The sequence below is a fragment of the Myripristis murdjan genome, chromosome 16 (assembly GCF_902150065.1).
Source record: "Myripristis murdjan chromosome 16, fMyrMur1.1, whole genome shotgun sequence".
NCBI classification, from domain to species: Eukaryota; Metazoa; Chordata; class Actinopteri; order Holocentriformes; family Holocentridae; genus Myripristis; species Myripristis murdjan.
The window spans coordinates 6,642,467-6,661,423 of NC_043995.1; the positions used below are offsets into that span (position 1 = coordinate 6,642,467).

Consider the following 18,957-nt stretch of genomic DNA (forward strand, 5'->3'; position numbering starts at 1 on the left):
GTCTTTATGTTCAGAAGTGATACAGTGTCTCCATTTGCAGGATCATTTTGAGGCAATTTTGGGGAACTTGGCCTCACAGATACAAATAAAAGAGAATCGTATACAAGCACACACAGACACACACACACAGTCACACAAACTGTGTGTACCTCTTGCGAGGATATCCTCCTGTGATGTCAGTGTCCCAGGACCTGCGCTTGAGACGTGCCACATCTGCATTCTGCAGCGTCTCTCCATCAGGCACACTTCCTGGCTCTGACATCACAGCAGGAGAGGGGGCGGGGCTGAGAGCAAAGGGAAGGGGGCAGGGCTCCCTGGAACAGGTGGTTTGGGTCTCGTAGCGAATCAGACGAGACTGGAGTCGTGAAAACCCCCGGTCCCGGTCCAAGGCCTGCTGGTTGTCCAGGCAGAACCTGGACAGAAAATTAATATAATGTGCACAAAAAGAAGAAAATTAACGTAAATTAATAAATAAAAAAGAAGTAATTGAGGTTGACAAGGGTTCTGGTCAAGGGCACAAAGTCAAGTGCTGTTGTGGTGATTAAGTAAAAATAAATAAATAAATGAATAAATAATTCATGAAGACATTGACATAAAATTACATTAACCTGAACACTGATTGAGATATTACAAGTAATTCAATTTCCTTGAGGGAAATCTTCCCTTATTCACTGTAATAACATGCAGGCTGCTAACAATTTCTGAAATGTGTCTGTGCAAAGACCTTTGCTGTTGGTTGTAGTTTGTGATAGGATTTTGACGAGCACTACCCTGTTAAACTTCATGCTTTTAATTATTAATGACATTATTCTACATTCACCAAAGGTAAAAATCAAAGGAAGGAACACAGCAGTAGGAAAGCTAGTTGTCAATTTCACTCTTTCACCGTGTATGTACAGATGCACAGGTGAGCTTAAGCAGGAAACAACATGCTGGCTGAGTGTGTTTCCATCCAACACTTTGTAGACTACCATCCAAATCACGTAATTTTAAAATCACTGTTGAATCAAAACTAAATATCTATTTTGTATTGCTGTTATGTTCTTAACCCAGGTGAATTTTACATTTTCAGCTGTCTCTGCTGTCAGCAAACTGGAAAATGCCAATTAGCAGTGCCCAGCAAGTACGTGAATGTGCTGTGTGCATGGTTCGGAGACACTTACTCTATGCCATGGTAGCGGGAGGCCGTGGCCTTGCTGAAGGGCATCTGGCTGACTTTCCTGGGAGACAGGTCTGGTGACAACTGAAACACATTATTACCTCTGGACAGGGAGAGAGGAAGAGAGAAAGATAGGAGAAACAGTCATTTGATCAAAGACACACATTTATTTTTATCAACTTAAAATTCTCCTCTCCTCTTCATGAAGTACAACAAATTTCTCTAATTCAAACAGGCACATTGCAGCCTGACAGAATGATTATTACCACCAACTGATGAGTGTTATGCTCTAGAATAATGTATTTTCTTTTATAAAGACTGTGTACTCTACCCAACTTCCCCAGAAAGGTTGGAAGCTCACTGTAGTAGGCTAATGAACCTAATCAGATCCTCATTATGGGCTCATCAACTCAGATCCTCACTCAAAAAAGTCTTAGAAACAAACTCATAAAACCCAGACAGATGCCATGTCTGTATTTCAATCTGTCCATTTGTCAGTCTGGCTGTGTTTTCCTCTGTACTGAGCTCTGTCTTGATACAAGTGTCTGTCCTTCTTTGTCTACTGCAGTCTTGTCTATCATTCCTTCAAGACGTCTGTCTGTATTCCTGTCTGCCTGTCCATTTGTGCACCTCTGTGTGCATGTTAGGGGTTCGCTGACTGATCAGTCTGAGTAATCAGAAGTCAGCTGATCAGCTGATTTTACACCACATCAGCTCAGGCCAGGACCAGCAGGTCTGTCTATACTATAAAGCCAAATGTAATCACGGCAGTTTAAGCTGCCAGTTTTGCCAGATAATGGTGGCAGTTGAGGCTAAACAGTTGAAAAGTTTGTGGGTTGGAGACAATTTGAATTTGAACAATATTTGAACACTGCTTGAACAACGCTGACCAGTTCTAACAGTTTAACATTTCAGTGTGAAACAGTGTTTAAACACCATCACACCACGCAACACTGTGCCAAGTGTTGCACTGGGTCGACCTGTGATGACTGACGCAAACATGTCTGTTGTGTGGGATTTCTACAAAGTGTCTGAAGAAGACTCAAAGTGTGCTGTTTGCAAAAACATACAAATAAGCTGCCTGTGGAGGAAGTACTACAAAAATGCTCAGAACGACAAATTTAATACATTTGCAGAGATGTCACAGTCACTCTGGTGAACATACTTGGTTTCTAGGTACAATTTTTTTTGTGTGTGTGTGTTGTTAACTGTACCAAACTAAAAAAAAATGGAAATGGAATGGAATCGGCTGGGATTGGTATCGGTAGGTAAGGCTTAAAGTAAAATCAGCAATCAAAATCGGCCAAAAAAAAAAAAAGGAAAGAAAATGCAATCAATGCTCCCCTGGTGTATGGCCTCTTATTATGTCTGTCAATGTGTGTGACTGCCAATCTTTTTTTTTTTCCTTTCTGTGCCCAGTTGTCTTTCTATACTCTTGTATTCTCTCTTCACTGCAATTAAAAGGGCTAAACAAGCTGCATGTAAGTGCTCCCTTTGAAATACAAATCATGAAGATGCCAAAGTGAAATCTCATTTTATCAAAATATGCATTGTCCCTGTCCAATAAACTAATAAACTAAACTAAAAGACTAATTAAGGTGCTTGACTTGGCCTACCCTCTGTGGATGGCCAGTGGCTGCAGCTCCCCAGTGGGCATGCCATCAGATGTGAAGTGCTTTAAAAGTTCTTTGGCATCTAGAGCAGAGGAAGCCTTTTGACTGTCTTTAGGACCCAGCAGGCTGTCACTGGATCCAGGGCCTGACAACAGACCAAACCTAAGGGATACAAGACAGAAAGAATACACACAGTTACTCTCAGATGTCTTGGATGAAGGGTTAGGGTTAGTAAGGGAGAATTTGTCAGGTCCAGACCAAACAGCTGGCTAAACTTAAAGCCTGTGACAAGTTATTAGACAATGCCAACACTACTTGTTGAATCCCTAGTAACTTATAGTCCCCTAATAAATCCAATTTACCTCTTCTTCTGTCGTCTCCTCTGCAGGTTCTCTATGTTGTGGAGGACACTCCTCTCTGGCCATTCAGATTGCTGAGAGGAAACACTCTTAAACTCTGCAATGACAGAGGGAAGATACAACAAGGTTAGGCCAGTCAGAATTTGGTTGGGCTCAGTGCTTAATTTAGAGACTCTGCTCAAGAGAAATGTTGCCCCTCTCAGGTTTGGATCACCTGCATTACTGTAACTATTTGCATTTGCGGCACCTCCAGTGATGTTAATTTTTTTTTTTTTTTTTTTTCTGCGATGAAATCATCTCAAACGTGAGTTTGAGAGAGTTGACTAACCTCTCCTCCTCTCCTAAAATGTAACTGTCTCATTTCCAAATGAGGACAGGTGATCAGCTTATTAGTAGGTGATGACAAGCTCATTGCATATCACACTGTACATAAGGGAAGCGTCCTGTCAAGTCGAGTGGGCTATGGTAGCCTTCAGAAGTTATAATGAATTGTACCACTGAATATGTTGTCTGTCTTCAGGCTGAAGACTAACAGCAGGATGGAAAAGAACCTAAAGGAGCTATAGTAACACTTCAAGATGGGAGTATTTACAAAATAACATTTAGATACTGTATATTTCTGTATTGTTATTTATTATCAGTCTTCTTTTTATTCTCTTTTTTTGCTATGATGATGTAATGCTCTGATGTAATGTATTGATGTACTATATTGATTGGTGCTTGCACACTGCTGTGGGCTTGGTTTCTGTACCATCTGCTGCACAGGGACCACAGATGAAATTTAGCTTGAGAGCTAATTCTGGGACAGTTATTTAACTGTCCATTGTCACTGTTAAATAATCAAATAACAAATGATCCATCCCACAACAGCAATACAAAACAAACCTACAGCGGCCTTGCCATACACATGTTCATTTGTAAGTAACTTTGAACTCATGTGTGATGCAGAGTTATCCAAAGTTTCACTTTTGAAAGCTTAAAAAATGAGAAAACAACATCGTAAAAGCACACCGGCTACCTCCAGGGAAATTAGGGTGTTTTATGCCATGTTGCAGCAGCCAGGTCAACACACTGAGCAGATGGGAAGGTGTCACGCTGAACAGAGGAAAACTCAGCATCAAAACTTTCAACAACTGGGTATTTTCATAGTGTTTGACTAGCAACTGATTTGGACCTCATAATGTGTGTCCATGCACAGGTCACTTCTTACCAAATTCAGCCTTGTCCTTTATGTGAGGACCTTGGATTGCTGAAGGACACAGTCCTGGCACAGAAAAGTAAGTCGAGCACAAATACACAGGGGATACACAGGGGGGCATGGCTGTTGTGTTGACAATTTTGAATAATTTGGCAGGATAAGTGCACATTTTGGTTGGTGTTAGTCTGTTCTGTAATACTATTAGGTCCCTGCTGGGACAAGATCTGAATCTATCAGCATGGATGACTGCACATTGAAAATTGTTTTGTGTACAGACCTGTAAGTCCCACAGTAGAAACATATGGGCAATTGCACATGTTGTGCTGGGTGTACAAAAATAATTGGTAATTAATGTCATAGCATTTATAACATGAGAACTGCTTGACATGCAGGGCCCCTCTTGAATAGTTGTTTATTTGTTGCGGAGGAATGGCACTTTTGAAAGATAGACATGGCTTAACATGTACATCATTAGGCCCTGGAACATATTCACGCAACTGTAATGCCCCTTTTCCACTAGTACCTACTCAGCTCGACTCGGCTCGACTCTACTCGGTTTAAGAGCTTTTCCATTAGGCCGTAGTACCTGCTAGCAGGTCCCATTTAGCACCTACTCAGCCGGGGTTCCAAGCGAGCTGAGTCGAGCTGAGTCGAGCTGAAAATGTGACGTTAACGCGGTGCAGGCAACTGATTGGACAGGGAGTGACGAGAGCGACTCCCGCACGAAAACAAAACCCGACATTTAAAAAAAAAAAAAAGACGGCAACAGCAGCCGTGCGCATTGATCGTCAGTGAAGTTGTCAAAGTCGGAAAATGGCAAGCACACCGCTACCGCGGTCAAATAAAGACGTGGAGACTTTTCTGAGCTTTGTGGCGGCCCAAAGAATCCAGAGGGAGCTGGACGGTGCGCCGGCGACTCCACCCACGGCGCGGTGCTACTCAATTGTAATGGAAAACCACCTAAACCGTGTCGAGGCGAGTAGAGTCGAGCCGAGTCGAGCCGAGTAGATACTAATGGAAAAGGGCCATAAGTTTAGTACCCTAAACATTACTATATGACTAACTTCATGACCTTCAACAGAGAGATCTCTGACTGTAAGATACAGGTCTATGACTTTATTGCTACATGCGTATTATTAATTTTGTTTAAAATGACGGGGGCTCACCATAAAAAAGATACTACTAGCCATATCGTATAAAGGAAACTACAGTGGGTTCACCTATTAACTATATCAGGGTACACCCATACTGGGCAATATGGCTGAAAATGTTTTCAAAATTCAGTTTCCCTATCAGACAGCATCAACATGTTTAACTTCTGTGTGCATGTTAAAGTGTTAAGATTATGTGTCCTAATTATTTTTTCTGTGTGTACGTATTTGCGTAAGTCATGTTCCCCAGTGATGTGAGTGATGAAATTCTGAACACAATCAATTGTCATGATGACAAAAACTAGGAAAATGAGGCCAGAATAACCAGGATTATACTAAGAGGACCTCTTATTTTGTCATTACTGAAAGTTATTAAGCTGGTCTTGTTTTGGAATTGAAAAAAAAAAAAAAAAAAAAAAAAAAAAAGATTAAAATAATTATCAATCAAGTTTTGCTGGACAACACTGGAGTACACATTCTGACTACCATGAATGCTTACACAACAAGTGCATCAGTATTCAACACAAATTCCTAAGAAATACATTTTGGTGTAGAAAACAATTTCAGCTAATCATAAGCAAATGAAATGTAAGCAATAAAATGTCTCTTCACCGTGCTGATTCTGAAAAGCCTTACAAAGGTGGCCTCTGTCTGTATGTGTGTGATAGAATGAACCAGTAACTCTGAGTTAAAGTGACAACATTGTTTGTAGCTGTTCTCTCCCTTAAACTCTACCTGGTGTCTTGGAGGCTGTGTTGTCTGGGTCCTCCATCAGACAGGGGGCAGCAGAGGGCAGAGCTGACTCAGTCATCTTCAGGTACTGCTCCCTGGCCAGACTCAGCAGGACCTTCAGGTCATTGACCGGTATGGAGGCTTGGGATGATGCTTCCACCCGCCGTCCTAGGCACACAAACACAGGCTGGTTTCAAGGTTTACTTTTTTCTGTTTCAGTTAAATGTTGAAGGAATCCAGTTGTTGGGAGAGTAGCCCACTGGTCAACTTGTATGTTAGGTGATGTATGCTTGCAGTGCCTATGTCATAATCACTTCACAGGTAGTTTATGTTGACTGAGGGTCCAGTCTCACCAAAGTGTGTAGTGTATATTTCTTTGGTTAGTTTTAGTTCTATTTTAAAGCTGCACGAGGCAACTAGCAGCCCCAAACTGGATCAAAAGGCAACTGTTTGAATTCCAAGGACTTTAATATTTAGGATGATGATAGATGTAACATCAGTAAACTGCACAATCCTTGGACCTAAGATTCTTGAGGCTGGTGTGAATTTAACATTTTGCCTCAGGCAGCTTTAGGGCAACCATTTAATTAGACCAGCAAACTCTCTGGACATTATGACGTGAGGCTCAGGGAGCCAGAGGAAATGAGGTAGACAATATTTATAGTCTTTCTCTAAAAGCAAGAAATATGACCAAATATAATTTAATGCAAGAGCTTTATCAAACTTTATTTAAAAGTCCATTAATCTCAAAATAAATTCATCTTGCCTTATTGCATTTATGTTGATGAAAATGCAAAATAATTTCAGTTTAGTTTTATGGTGTCCAAGTCTGTCAAGTTGTAAAATATGGATGAACTGGATCCTGAGTGTTTTCTGTAATGTTTGGTGACAAACTTAGCAGAAAGCAACACATTGGTGTGATGGTACAATGCAAAAGGAGGATAATTGGAGACTACATTAGAAATGGATTCAGAAATGGATTTCGCAATGTTGAGAAAAAAATAAATTAAATCCTTGACATATATTCACACAGCAGCATGTGTACATATCAATGCACACATGTGCAGACAGGCGGACAGCAGCCTGTCAGACAGACATTGGCAAACCCCTGACTGCACGCACACATACACACAATATCAAGATTTTTACTTAATGAGATATATACTCTGTGACACTGCTCCTAACTTGTGTAACTACTCCGAATGTAGTCCGCTGAATTTCGGTGAGGTCTGCGATCTGTCAGGTTTCCTCGTTCGGCTCATTGTCATTTCAAAGAATGGCTCATTGCTTTTCCTCAAGTCCCTGCTGAAGAATTTCACTCCACTTGCTTTAATCTGGCTCCACTCCACTACTGCTTCACTATCTCTGACTGGGGGACATTATGTGTGACTGTAAAATAATGATACGCCTACAGAACCTTCTACATGCTGCCTTATGCTCCAGCCTGCGGTATGGGGCAAAGAGAGCTGAGAGTTCAAACTGATGACAGGTCAGGATGCTCCAAATGGCCCCTACAGTTCAAGTGAAAAGTTCATATGATGGTGTCTTCCATCAATTTGTCTGTTACTCAGGATATATCTTAAAATGACAGCTAATCTAAGCTAAATACATATTAAGAGCTGACTGAAGGCTCCTATCAAATAACAGGCAGTTTCTCTACCACCGGGTAAAGCAGTGAAGCTGAAATGTAGAGGCTTTAATTAACAGGAGCACTGTTGGTGCTGTTTTCAAAGTTTTGAGTGAATTGATTTATTCCAAAATCATTAAACACTGAATTATTAATTGATATTTTCAAAGTGAACTTTACTGTCAATTCTGCCTATATGTACAGGACATATAGAGTGTTGACATGCTGTTTCTCTCAGACCTCAATGTAGGCATATAAAGTTCTCAACAGAACAAGGGTTTAAAAATACCAGGATAAAAAGAAATTCTAAAAAAAGTACTAAGAATTCAGATATTCATAAGTTGAGCTATGGTTGGAGGGGCAATAACAAGGCTTAGATCAAGAACAAAAACTGGAATAAATATAGCGTAAATAGTGATGAAAAGATGTGCAAGTAATACTTCATCCATAGGATGACTGGCAGCATTTTTAGGGTAGTGTTCAGTGCAAAGTGGCTGGCACTGAGTATAGGTATGTGTGTGCGTGTATGTTTGTGTTAGGTTTGGGTGATTTTCCTACCACCAACCATCAGCCTCCTGCCATCTCCATCAATTCAACATTGTTGCTGATGAGACCCACCACAGCTGTGTCATCAGTAAATCTGACCAAGTGGTTGAAACTGTAATTTGTTACACAGTCACAGGTCAGCAGGGTGAGGAGCATGGGACTGAGCGTGCATCCTTGGGGAGCCCCTGTGCTCCATGTAGTGGTGCTCCATGTGTTATTGCCAGTCCTTATGGACCGTGGTCTCAGTGAAAAACTCTAGTATCCAGTTACAGAGTGAGGTGGTCAGGCCCATCAGGTCCAGTTTGTCAGCTGCTGAGGGACGATGGTGTTGAATGCAAAACTGAAATCAATGAGCAGTATTCTCATGTTGGCACAACATGCAAACTGAAAGGGGTAAAGGGTGGGAGGAAAGAAGGATTTTATGTGGTGCATGACCAGTCTCACAAAGCATTTCATGATGGTGGAGGTCAGTGCGACAGGGCAGTAATAGTGGAAGCCGGGTAAGCGTGACTTCTTTAGCACAATATGACGGTGGTGGTTCTGAAGCATGTGGAGACAACAGCCTGCCTCCACGAGGTGTTGTCTGTGAGGACATCCTTAAGCTCTTCTGCTCATGCAAATTGTCTTTCAACACATGACAAGGTATATTCCTCAGACCGGCAGTTTGTTGAAAGGGGGGTGTCTTCTGTGCAGGGGTGTTGTTAAGTGCTTCAAAACATGTAAAGAAGTTGTTGGGTTGGTTAAGCTTAGATCTTGGTGTTGCAGGCCTGTGGCGGGGATTTGTATTCCATGATGGTCTAGATCCCCTGCCACAGGCTCATCATCTTTGCTGTCTTTGAAATTAAAATTATCTTTTTGGTGTACAGATGCATGGCTTTCCTAATGCCACAAAACAGGTTGGCTCTGGTTGTGCAGCTTGGCTGTGTCTCCGGCTCTGAAGGCAGCATTCCAGATCCTCAGCAGTCTGTGGACCTCCCCAGTCAGCTATGGCCTCTGATAAGCCCAAGTAGTGATGGTCTTAGTGACAGTCATGTCATCAATGTACTTGGTGATGTAGGCTGGCACAGTTTCAGCATACTCTAGTATGCAGTGTGTTGGTTGTATGTGGGTGCTTGCTTGAACATGGCCCAGTCAGTGGTGTCAAAGCAGTTCTGGAGTGTAGAGGTGGCACCCTCAGACCACACACTCCTATTTCTTAAACGATTTAGTGACTTTCACCTGTGGTCTGTATGCTGGCTTTAGCATAACAGTGATGTGGTTGGAGAGGCTGAAGTGGGGGAAGGCGCACTCTTGTATGCTCCTTTGTAGGTCATGTATACAAGATTCAGTGTATTATTTCCCCTTGTTGGAAAATCAGTGTACTGATGTAGTTTTGGTAATACTGACTTGAGGTCAGCATGATTGAAATCCCCAGCAACAATGGGAAATCTGTCAGGGTGGGCTGCCTGTTGCTGACTGATTGCGCAGTACAATGCCTCATTTCTGCCGCTGTTATTGGGGCTAGGAGGTATGCATACAGGTACCAACAGGATAGCTGTAAATTCCCTAGGCAGATAGAAAGGCTGGCACAATGATAAACTCCATTACTAATGCACAATGTTTATAGACCACCACAACATCACAACACCAAACATCACTAGCTGGGTTTCCATCCAAACTACTTTGCATATTTTAAGTGAATTTCAAGAACTCATCACAAGAAAATGCGAATTAATGCAGGTTTCCATCATCTATGTTACTTCAGATTTATTTAGAGCTCCACTGCACGGTGCTAATAGTCAGATGATGTTGACCAACTACAAATCGACATCCGTATTACTAGAACAATTATTATGGCTCTCTGACAGTTCTGTGGTAAATTAACAGGCTAGTGGTTACTCATGGAAGGCAGGTGTTCTGTCAGGTGGGTGATCCACAACACCACACCCACTCAAAGCAGGTCTCAGTTCACCATTTCATAGAGCAGTGTGGTGTCTCCTTCACTGCCGTGTTTGTTGGCTGACAGAGCAACTGTCCCTGGCTCTCTGCTACATCCTCATTATGCAAATAATGTGTTTTGGAGGAAGTGTTTTTTTTTTTTAATCTTTTCTAATGCGATACTTAAAAACGCGCATAAAAATACAGTGATGAAAACATGACTACTGATGTACTACTGTAAAGAACACAGCATTCCCTCAAGTCACACTGGGTAGACTTCATATATGGTCCACTTTATTGTCTATGGAGTGTCCACTGGATGTAGCAGGATGGTTCAGTAGCATGCTCAGGATAGCCCATCTGTTTGGGTTAGCAGCTAGCCTATCCCGAATGCTCTATGCATCCCCTGCTTCTGCTTCCTCTTACACGGCCTGAGGTGCCTCGTCCCCCGATAGGAAGCAGAAGTCGAGACCGACACCGTACTATTGGGACCAAGAGAAACTACTGTGTCCTTACGTGCTGCCACATTTTTCAAGTATTTTGCAGTTATTTATGAAAAATGTGGAAGGAATGAGAAAACAGATAGACAGGTAGATAGATAGATAGATAGATAGATAGATAGATAGATAGATAGATAGAGGTGTGTGTATTAATTACAAAATATATATTATATATCAAAAACTAGTATACTAAATAAGGTAAATAAAAAAAGCAAAATAACTGTAAAATGTGCATTGCACTCAGAGAAGAAGTCTCCCCCTCTGGCACAAAGGGGAGTCACTGAAAGAGAGGAGTTGTGCAACAACGTGAGATGTTTGCAAGCCCTTATTATTAAAATGGTAAAGGCTCTGCTCGCCAAACCACAAGCAGTCCGATGAAGAATTAGTATTAAAAAGACTCCCAGCGATGGTAGTGTCACACTGGATAATGGAGAGATGACGTGAAAAGAAAGGCTAATTAAACAGGAGTGTCATGTAAGTCTAAGCCAGCAGCCATCTTAGAGGTCAGTAATGGGTTAGCTAGACACTGAGGCCATCATAATTCTGTCAAATGCTCCCCATCATGCAAATGAGTGCTGAGCCCCCGGCTCCCCCTGCAGTGATCAAGTTCTGCAGGTGTGTCAGAAGCTTTCAGTCCACATAAAGTAGAAATGACTTTTTTCAATTATTACTAGGTACTCCACAGAGATAAAACAGGTTAAAAAAATATAAATTTTGCCTGTGAAAAATCTGTTCTCATAACTGCCTAAAATCCTTCCTAATCACTCCCTCCACAAATGCTCTGTGTAGCGCACCATCCTCATCCTGTTTAGGGATGTAATACTTTGTGAATTAAAGATGCTGTGTGGGGAAAGAAAATGTGTGTGTACAACTCTGCATGCTTGTTTTTTTCCCTTACATTAGCATATTAGAAATTAAAAAAGCATAATGATTTCAGGAAAGTATAGTCAAAATCTGTTTGATCACAACAGTATGTCATCATTTACTGCTGTTAAACATTTTGCTAGACCAACCACAATGCTCACATGCCACTCAACCTGTATAACTCCTACTTTCATTTATGCCAAAGCCACATGTCATAACCTGCACTTTGTTTTCCATTTCATGGGGTTTTCAAATACAGTACTTACTGAGACATTCTTTGAGTACCAGTGTCTGGACCTGGGTCACCCTCCTCTCTCTCTTCAGCAAGCTGTCTCCTTGGAAACAAGGCAGAGGGCGGAGACTGTTGCCAACATTTCTTCCTGGTTGGGGAGCAACAGGAAAGGAATGGGTTCAAACACAAGCACAGATCTGAACATTCAGGCTATGACTGAGTAATTTTCAGTTCTTTGCATTGCATTGTTTGGACAAGGATGTCGTTTTTTCTATAATTAAAAGTCTTGGAGATTACATCACCCTTCTTTAAGCATCATGTGAAATAAATGTGTTGTGGCAATGGCTGTGCACTTAAAGTGATACATTCACCAAGGCTGGTCTCGTAACACCTTCCCTATCGCAAGAACAAAAGCTACCCTGTGACTGTTCTTTGTCCTGCAACAGTTGTGATCATCGAGTTTAATGATGCGGTCATTTTTATGTCTCGCAATACAGTCCTGGGAAAAAAAGTGAATATAAAGGTGAACTGAGAACACCCCCTGGAGTGAGCCTGTGTTCAGAACCACTGTAGATAAAATGAAATTGCCAATGTTCGCAGCATGTTCTCTGCCTGCAAAAAAGCTCTTAGCCTGATAGCTAATTTCTTTGGTACAACTGTATTACATGGAGAACTGTAGGCAATACACAGCATTCTGACCAAAGTATCCCATATATCGATGTTAAAGGTATATGCAGTATATATGAAATGGCAATTCCAAAAGACCTGTTGAAATGTTAGGTAACCTATGTGTGCCCAGGGTTTTATGAAATACAAATTTAATACATGACACTTTAAACCTTTCATGGTATTACATGCCAACCAATGTCAAAGCCATAGAATGATGATCAATTACTATTCTTGTTTAAAATTCAAATCACATTGTGGAGTCCACAAGAAAAAAGTTTACCTTAAGCTGACTAGTTAATCACAGTAAATATGAGTTTGATTAATTCCATTCGTAACCACTATGCAAAGAAAAGACAGTTGAAACTCACCCCGAAACCAGGATACAAAAATGTATTGAATATTTTATGTCTTTGTTTAGGTGGTACAAAAGCCCCTCAGGTGTGCAGCTTAAAACTTTTATTATTAGTGAAAAGTCTGCAGTAACATTACAACAGTCAGGGCAACTTTCATAGTCTTGCTCTGCCTTTAAAAGTATTTTAAAATGTCTCCTGAAGGTTGCATAAAATGTTAACAACAACAGCAGGAACTCTCGGGAGGAAACACTGCAGTTGGTCTCTTGAATGTCGTAGAAAGCCCAAGAACACACAAGGACTTTGTCAGAGATGGAGCTTTTAGTTTAAGGAGAAACATAAACAACTGAGCACTGGAAGTTTGATTGTTCTTATGGAACAAACTGAGAAGTAGTTGGCACAGGGTACACAGGCTTTCCCTAAGTATGTCGACAGGATTTTCTGTTTTGTCTGGTGTTTCAATTGGTTTTTAGTATCCACTGAGGACCAGTGTTTTAATTAACATTTGTCAAACAATAGTCAAATGTACAGGGATGTATTTTGTGTTATCATGTTTCTTCCACTTGTGTATCCCAAAATAAATCAAATAAATCATAGCAAGATACACACAAGCAGCCATCTATTCACTCATAGGCCGAGGTTCCTAAGTTGCCATCCCTACTTGTCTTTTATGTTCAGTCATCCATCCAGTCCTCCCTTACACCCACGTCCATCTCATTCCTGTACATCGAGGAGTTTTCCTATTTTGGTGGCAGTTAAAGAGTAGGCATTCCTTTACAGAACATATTGTCCAGACTGGCAATGAAAAGAGAATGCAAAACTTCTGCAGCACTGTAACAGTGCAGAGGGGAAGAGAGAGAGAGAGAGAGAGAGAGATGTAGTCCTAAAAAAGGATGCCTTTGGAGTCAGGATGGCCGGCAGCGTGGGAGCCTATCAGTTTTTGTAACATGGACTATCTTGATGTACAAGGACACCCCCTAGACAGAATGCTCCTGTCAGTGAAGCTAAGAGGGCTTCCTATCCAATCAAGCCGAGGAGTTGAGAACAGGAGTCGTAAAAAAAAGACACCCTTGGCTGACTTTTTTTTTTTTTTCTTTTCAGGATCTGGCAGACAAAGAATGACCGCTGGAAATTCCTAAACCTCCAAATGTCGATAAAATGCTGGTGTGCTCTGGAAACCTGATAAAAAGTGCAATGTTGGGAGGAAGGGAGTTAGATAAAGGTATTTGCTTGGAGGTCATCATATTTCTCTTTCACACACAGATCCAACCACAGGCCAGTAACAGATGCTCAGATTCAAGGGTTTAACAATGTAGCAAATCAAAGTGGCACCAACTCATTCACACTGGCATTTAATTCACTGCTGCTAACAAACACAGAAGCACACACACACTCACACACTCATCTAAGAACACAAAAACATAATATACCTGATGATGACAGAGACTTCTCTCTCAGCAACCCGGTGAGTGTTGCCATAGCAGCCGCTCCATTGATCTGATTGGCTGAATGTATCATCCGGACCCTGCAGGCTCCACTCCCACAGGCCTCTGAGCCCTGGACCAACAGGAAGTAGTGCGCACTCTCACCTTTCAGCTCCACCTCAGGCACTACAGGTCAAGCCAGGAAGGTCAGAGGGAAATGAAGAGTTATTCCATAACAAATTCACGTTTTCTATGGAGGGCTTCTTTAACAACATACTGGCAGAGTGGGTATTTTTCCAGCTTTCATAGGTAGAATCAAAAAAGTCCTTGTTTTGAAGGAGGAAATGTAGCAAAATGTGAAACCTGTGACCCTGCAAAAGGATACAAACCGTGCACCCCTTTTCCATTTTCTGTCCAATTTTTTGCACCCAGAAATCCAATATCAGCATCCTTTTATGACACACTCAATGTTATTTCTGCCTGGAAGCCTTAGTAATAGTTCACAGATGATTCAAACCTTGAATGCTGCCTCATGTGCAATGCTGTGGGACAGGTTTAACTTGTAAAGGCCATGGAAGTTGGAAAAAAAAAAAAAAAAGTGAATCTGGCATTTCATCAAGAACTGTACCCAACAATTTTGGCTGTCTGACAATACTTTTGCTCCTTACTGCAAACACCTGCTCATATGTATGTAAATGTAAATGTTCGACAAAGACGATATATCTTTAAGTGTTTTATTACTTGTATTATCTTCTCAGTGTGATATTCTTATACTTGTTCTTTTCTTTGCTGTTGCAATAAAAAATGACTTTCATTTTTCATGCTGACACTTTCATCCATATGTTTCTACTTATATATCCTAGTGAGATGAGTATGTTTAACTTACCACCATTGTCCTATTCCATTTTTCTTTGCTGTGTACTTTTAGAATTTGCTGCATCAATATCACAATTTCCCCATGGGTAAAGTCTCATATTCATTCATTCATTCATTCATCTTCTAAACCGCTTATCCTCACTAGGGTCGCGGGGGGGTGCTGGAGCCTATCCCAGCGCTCATAGGGCGAAGGCAGTGAAACACCCTGGACAGGTCGCCAGTCCATCGCAGGGCAGACAGACAAACACCGACATTCACACACACAGTCACACCTAGGGGCAATTTAGCTTCTCCAAGTCACCTGACCTGCATGTCTTTGGATGGTGGGAGGAAACCGGAGTGCCCGGAGGAAACCCACGCAGACACGGAAGTCTCATATTGTATTATGAAATCTAATCTGATTATTACCAGCAATGTCATGCACAATGATTGAGTCCCGGTTACCAATCTGTTTCCCCATGGAAGGTGATGTGACCTGTCTCCATTGTTACCAAGTGGTTTCCCATTTAAAACCATTTTAACCCCATTTGGCCCTAAAGGCAGGCCAAGAGCCAGAATAAGAGTATTACCAGGCAGTGACTTGGGTCTCCTGGCCAGAGACTCTCTCCAGCGCTGTGAGCTGAGCTGGCTGGCTGGAGGCTGGGCTACAGGGGTGATTATACAGGACAGGCAGAACAAAGCTCCCACCTGACACACACACACACACACACACACACACATAAAATTCTTGAGGCAATCACCAAAAATCTCATATTGATTAAATCTTCGCACTGTATTCTTGAATTAAGTTCCATGTGACTGAGGATTAGAGTAAATTAATTTACAATTCACTAAACTTAAAATGTCAATACAAATGCAATTCATTGATTTTCCAGTTCCTCACTTGGTTGTAAACCACAATCTTCTGGGAGCGAAGGTTTTCAGTATTTAAACTTAAAATAACATCCTTAAATGGAGGCCTGGTGCCATTACCTTTCCACGCAGTGACCTGAGCTGGTCCAATAGTAGTTTAGCTTTCAGTGACGTCCCAGACAGGCCTCTACGATTAGAAGTGAAGGAACACTACAACATTATCAAGCAGTTTATTTTAAAGGGTTTACAAACCTCCTTTTGAGACAGAAAAATTCCTAGGATGCAACAATGACTGTAAACCATAACAACAGCCCAAAAGGCAACCGTTTGATCTTTTTTTCTTTCTTTCTTTCTTTCTTTTTTTTCAAGTAACACTTTGTTCCCAGTTGACCTGCCTGGTTAAACAAACATTTAACAAGATATGGAGCTCTCATTCAAGGTCTTGTTGTCTGTGTGTTAACAACTTGGTTCTAGTAAAGTAACTGCATATCCCCTGAGGAATTCTTTGCTTCTGCGTCTTGAATTTTGTTGTTTTGTTTTTGATGATAGTACACTATGTCATGTTTTATCTCTTACTTAAAACTGCCAGTTATGCTAATCTAGGTCATGTTTGCCAAATAAAATTGTTAGGTTAAATAAAATTCTTAAGATATTTAGTATTATGATATTCACATAGTTTGCATTAAAATCACACTACATGGTATCATTCTATCTAAAAATTGAGCATCTTGGTGGGTCCATTTAAATGCGGATGGGGAAAACATAATGTTACTCCACATGCCTTTCCAAGTGTGCACACACACTTACACACAAACACATGATTACACATACAGAACACATTCGAGAATAAGGATACAGTTCAAACTGGGTGCTGGATAGCAGGAAGCTGGGCAGATCTGACAGAGTAATCAACTGAACCAAGTCTAGAACTGGTCTGTAGTAATGGAAGACCTGGAGATACACAGGGAGAGAAAACAGGTGGAGGGACAGACAGAACAACAGAGAACGTATAAAGTCAAAGAAGAAGAGAAAGAGGATAAAGAAAAAAAAACAATTAGAATGACAGGACAGTATTTCACAGGCAACAGAATACAGCAGCCATTAGGACAGCTTGACATTAAAGTGGCATAATGGTAAATTGACAGACCATCCTTCAACTGCAGGCCCCTGGCTCAAGCCCTGCTCCTGGCAAGTACTTGCCCTGCTTAAGTATCACTGAGCAAGACACTAAACCACAACCAGCTCCAGAGGTGCTGTTCTGTAAGTGACACTAACCTCAGGCCTGCTCATTTCCAAATTTGGATTTGAGCATTCAGTGGAAACATGAACAAAATCCCATTTTTAGCCCTGCTCTGATGTCTGTGGTGGAGGGGAGAGGGAGAGGATCAGGCAATCAACAGCTCTGCTGTTGCCCCAGGACCCCGGCTCACTGAAACATTAATTCTTCTTATGGAAACTTGTCAGAGTTTGGTCCAAGACACATTTTGAGTTCTAGCTCAAAAAATGGCCACATTCCAACAGTCTTCAATTGCTCTATTTATCTTGTAGTCTCATCATGTTATGAGTAGATCAATAATATATTAACTGCCACTTGGCAAAATTGCAGTCCATTTGCATATAGATCAAATTAAAAGAATGCTAAGCAAAGCCTGAAATGTTGGTCTCCAAATTTATGGATCTGGAACAAAAACGAGTGCTGGCCTAATGTTGCTGAGTCCACTGGACAATTAAGAGTAGATGAGGATATTAATGAACTTGGTCAAATTCCTGGTTTGGCCACCAAGCTGAAAAAGTTTAATAGCTCCTGGTCTAATTGACTTTAGAGACTCACTACTCCTGCACCCGGAGGAGATTTTATGTATATTGTCCAGGAAACAACAAAATGCATTGTGAAGACCTATGACACCAACTTCATGGGTAGATGCTTCGATGGCCTTCTTTTTAACTTAGGCTGGGTAGAGCGAGGGTTAGAAATACTAATTTCAAAGGGATTAATGGTTATCTGTTTAACACTGTAATCAAAAATGATATCTGGTTACATCTGGAATACCCTCTTTCCAAAGTGTATAAAATATTACATGTGATGGAAAGTTTGTTTCAAATCAAATTTCAGTAATGTTATGATTTCTGTCATCATTTATAGTCATTTAGAACCTTTGATATGGCCTAAACTGGCAGTTATGAAGATAATCTCTAATATTCCCTTTGTTATAACTGCTTTGTCTTTTCACATGTCTGTGCATAACCTACATTTTATCACTAATAGTATTAAAAAATGACCATTATGTGATTACTGAGAGCTTTTGCTTCCAGTAGCTGTAGCTGATGATAATTACTAATTTCCATGTAATGTGTTCTCTGTGGGTAGTGCTGAGCAGCGCGTTTCAGTGTTTCCAGTTCATTAACAGTTCAGTGTTATGTTATAGGGTGAGGTGGTCATCCACAGGCTGCTGAGAAAACACCAAGCATACATAAGCCATCACTAACTAACACTGACTCTCACTGTAAGCAGTGCTGTCATATGTACTATACAAATATACATAACCAAAGTCAATATATTACTCACATATTATTCTATATCATGTCAGAGGCATACCAACATCAATGGAGATACATTAATTAGTATTTTAGCCATCAAATCAATTAAAATTGCACAATCAAGGTTAATTTGTGAAAGGCATAGTAATAGTAAAACATATTTTTTACTGAGCTCAACAAAAAGATACGACTTCAAGAAGTGTTTTTCCAAGTTGCTAATAGAACAGAGGATTTTTCCAGCCGGAACGATTTTCAACATTGCTTGGGTGTACTTCACCAAGTGATGCATGGACTTTTGTTGCGGGAAGGAGAGCTGAGGAGTAGTGCTAGCCTGAAGGTTTGAGAAGGGA

The 18,957-nt window shown here is 41.0% G+C and overlaps 1 protein-coding gene across 1 annotated transcript in view; it reads right to left on the reverse strand.

Annotated features, from left to right (window-relative positions):
* The window catches only part of mtbp (MDM2 binding protein), a 47,576-nt gene that overhangs the window by 6,939 nt on the left and 21,680 nt on the right, over nucleotides 1-18,957 (reverse strand). The window contains exons 9-18 of the mRNA XM_030071465.1: nucleotides 16,926-17,020; nucleotides 16,190-16,256; nucleotides 15,787-15,904; nucleotides 14,348-14,527; nucleotides 11,933-12,046; nucleotides 6,216-6,380; nucleotides 3,135-3,228; nucleotides 2,776-2,934; nucleotides 1,164-1,262; nucleotides 150-413 (exon numbers count right to left, since the gene is read on the reverse strand). Coding sequence (XP_029927325.1) covers nucleotides 150-413; nucleotides 1,164-1,262; nucleotides 2,776-2,934; nucleotides 3,135-3,228; nucleotides 6,216-6,380; nucleotides 11,933-12,046; nucleotides 14,348-14,527; nucleotides 15,787-15,904; nucleotides 16,190-16,256; nucleotides 16,926-17,020 — 1,355 coding nt within the window. The remainder of the gene's footprint in view (nucleotides 1-149; nucleotides 414-1,163; nucleotides 1,263-2,775; nucleotides 2,935-3,134; nucleotides 3,229-6,215; nucleotides 6,381-11,932; nucleotides 12,047-14,347; nucleotides 14,528-15,786; nucleotides 15,905-16,189; nucleotides 16,257-16,925; nucleotides 17,021-18,957) is intronic.